The sequence below is a fragment of the Haliaeetus leucocephalus genome, unplaced genomic scaffold, assembly GCF_000737465.1.
Source record: "Haliaeetus leucocephalus isolate CR32 unplaced genomic scaffold, Haliaeetus_leucocephalus-4.0 Scaffold351, whole genome shotgun sequence".
Taxonomy (NCBI): domain Eukaryota; kingdom Metazoa; phylum Chordata; class Aves; order Accipitriformes; family Accipitridae; genus Haliaeetus; species Haliaeetus leucocephalus.
Genome location: NW_010972787.1, coordinates 3,785,390 through 3,787,780, shown reverse-complemented (window position 1 = coordinate 3,787,780; position 2,391 = coordinate 3,785,390). Strand labels below are relative to the sequence as shown.

General features: G+C 54.5%; 1 protein-coding gene across 1 annotated transcript in view; it reads right to left on the bottom strand.

Moving 5' to 3' along the window:
• Positions 1 to 2,268, bottom strand: part of NUPL1 (nucleoporin like 1) — a 39,452-nt gene extending 37,184 nt beyond the window's left edge. The window contains exons 1-3 of the mRNA XM_010572801.1: positions 2,166 to 2,268; positions 713 to 819; positions 117 to 454 (exon numbers count right to left, since the gene is read on the bottom strand). Coding sequence (XP_010571103.1) covers positions 117 to 454; positions 713 to 819; positions 2,166 to 2,268 — 548 coding nt within the window. The remainder of the gene's footprint in view (positions 1 to 116; positions 455 to 712; positions 820 to 2,165) is intronic.
• Between the last annotated feature and the right edge of the window lie 123 nt (positions 2,269 to 2,391).

Below are 2,391 nucleotides of genomic sequence, written 5' to 3'. Positions count from 1 at the left end.
GCGGCCTCCCGAGGAGTGGGCGGCTGCGGCCCCCTCAGAGCCTCATGGCTGCTGGCGCCAACTTCGAACCCGGCAGCGGCGGCAGCGAGCGCGCGGGCACCGGCCACGCTCCCTACGCGCGCCCGCCGCAACGCACCACGGGACGACGGCGGTGCCGCGCCGCCCGCCGGCCCTTAAAGCGACAGCAACGCGCGGGGCGGCAGCGGCCCCCGGAGCCGGGCTCCGGGCCTAAGAGGCGAAGATCAGGGAGATGCTTTCCCGGCAAGACAGCCGGCGGGAGGCAGCCTCCCCCAAGGTCCGCGCCTCGCCCGTGTTGAAACCGGCAACCGATTTCTGAAGGGCTTTTGTGATCCCTGCCCCGCTGGTCCCGAAACCGGGTTCGGCAGCCGTTGCCCCGGCTGCTGGGGCTGCCCTCGGCTGTCGATACCTCAAAGGTTACCTCCAGGTGACCGGCCTGGAAGCAGGAAACCGGCTCAAAATCCTACTCGAATTCCGTGAAAACCCCAAAACCCGCTTAATTTCAGGTTGAGCCTGGGCTCGCAGCCAGCACGAGGTTCTCCCCTGCCTCTCCAAGGACCCATCGTTTTTTAACACTGTCGCACAAACTACAGCACCTGAATCTCGCGAACTCAATTACTAATTACTGCCCGCATTTACTGCACAAATTACCCCTCGTGTTTTCCCTACCAGGCTCTACTTCACGCACACGTACGCCACAGGGCGCGGCGTGAAGCTGCGTGAATGGTTCCAGCCCTGCTCCGTCTGGTCGCTGGATCACGACACGTCTCTCGTATAAAACCGGGGAACTGTAAGAAGCCACTGTTGAAATGCAGGGGAGCTTTTCAGAGTATCCCACACGCCACGTTTGCTCGGGAAAAGGCATTACTATACTTTTAAATATACCTGATAGTCTAGATGAATCACTCCTACAAAAGGTTTTATATGATTACCTCCAGAGTTTCTCAAAGCACCCCAAACAATGCAAAAACCTCTACGTTCTGCTGCTCAGTGCTGTGACTGCTGAAGACTGTGGGTGGCCAATGGATATTATTTACCGAAAAGATTTTTGAGATTATTTATGGGTGACTGGGTAGTTGTCCTTTACACAAGGCAGAGCTTCAGGCATATAGTTAAATGTAATTTGTGATGCTTAGTCCATGTTTACTTATATATTGCATGCACATGCCTATCTTTGAACATCTTAAAAAAATGAAAGCCCCAAACTGTGAAATGTTAGATGGCATGTATAGAGTGACTTCCATAGAGTCATTTGTCAACAAGCTCTTCTGATCTGATAGGCCATGAAGTGACAAGATATATTGGCATAACAGGAAAAGGGGACCTGTCAAGGAAAGAGTGATGCTTTCCTAGTATGATTTTAATAACTTGTGACAGTCTATATATGTCACCGCTCAAAAACTTCAAGATCATGAAGTCTCTGTGCTAGTAAAAGAGGTTAATTTTGTATAAAAACTGTCCTACTGATTTGTTTCTAATTTAGATAATGAAAACAGCAAGACTGTTTCTTGCTAGCCCATTCTGCAACCTTTAGGCTAAGTTTTATCGTGTCTTTCAACTACTGTGCAGCACATGCAAGATCTCATGCACTAGCACCCACACAACTATGACATGGATGAGTCAACTGCACTGTGCAGCTTGTGAATTTGTTCTTGTACACAGGAGGCTCCGTGTGAACACCAGAAAGCACTTTTTCCCTGTGAGGGTGACCGAGCACTTAACAGGTTGTCCAGAAAGGTGGTGGAGTCTCCATCCTTGGCAATATTCAAAAGCTTCCTGGACATGGCCCTGGGCAACTGGCTCTGGATGGCCCTGCTCAAGCGGGGGGGTTTGGACTAGATACCTCCAGAAGTTTCTTCCCACCTCAACCCCTCTGTGATTCTGTGATACTACAACAAAAAAGACCATCTTCCAGGAATTTCCACATTCTTGAGACTCTAAAAGACCAAAACTCTCCACACCACGAACAGAGGCCTGGGTAACCAGGGAACGGTTCTTCTTTTCCACACACCTACTGTCACCCCGCCGCGGCGCCCAGAACCTCTCTCTCCTCAGGCCTGCCTGCCAGGCAAGGCTTCACGGCCACCACTGAGCTCCGCGGCCCCCAGCACAGCACCCACAGCCCCTTCCTCTCCCCCGAATCTCACAGAGAACCCCTGGGGCCCTGCGGGACACAGACAGACCCGCGCCCTCCTCCGCCCGCCACTTCACGCCGTCGCCCCTCAAGCATCCCCGCCCCGGACCGCGCATGCGCGTTGCTCGCAGCTCGGCGGAGACGTCCTGTCCTCCGCCTGCCGCCAGGGGGCGCTGCAGGCAGCCACCTCCGGCTTTGCCCCGCCCCAGCGGCCGCCCCGCCCCGCCCCGCCCCGGAAG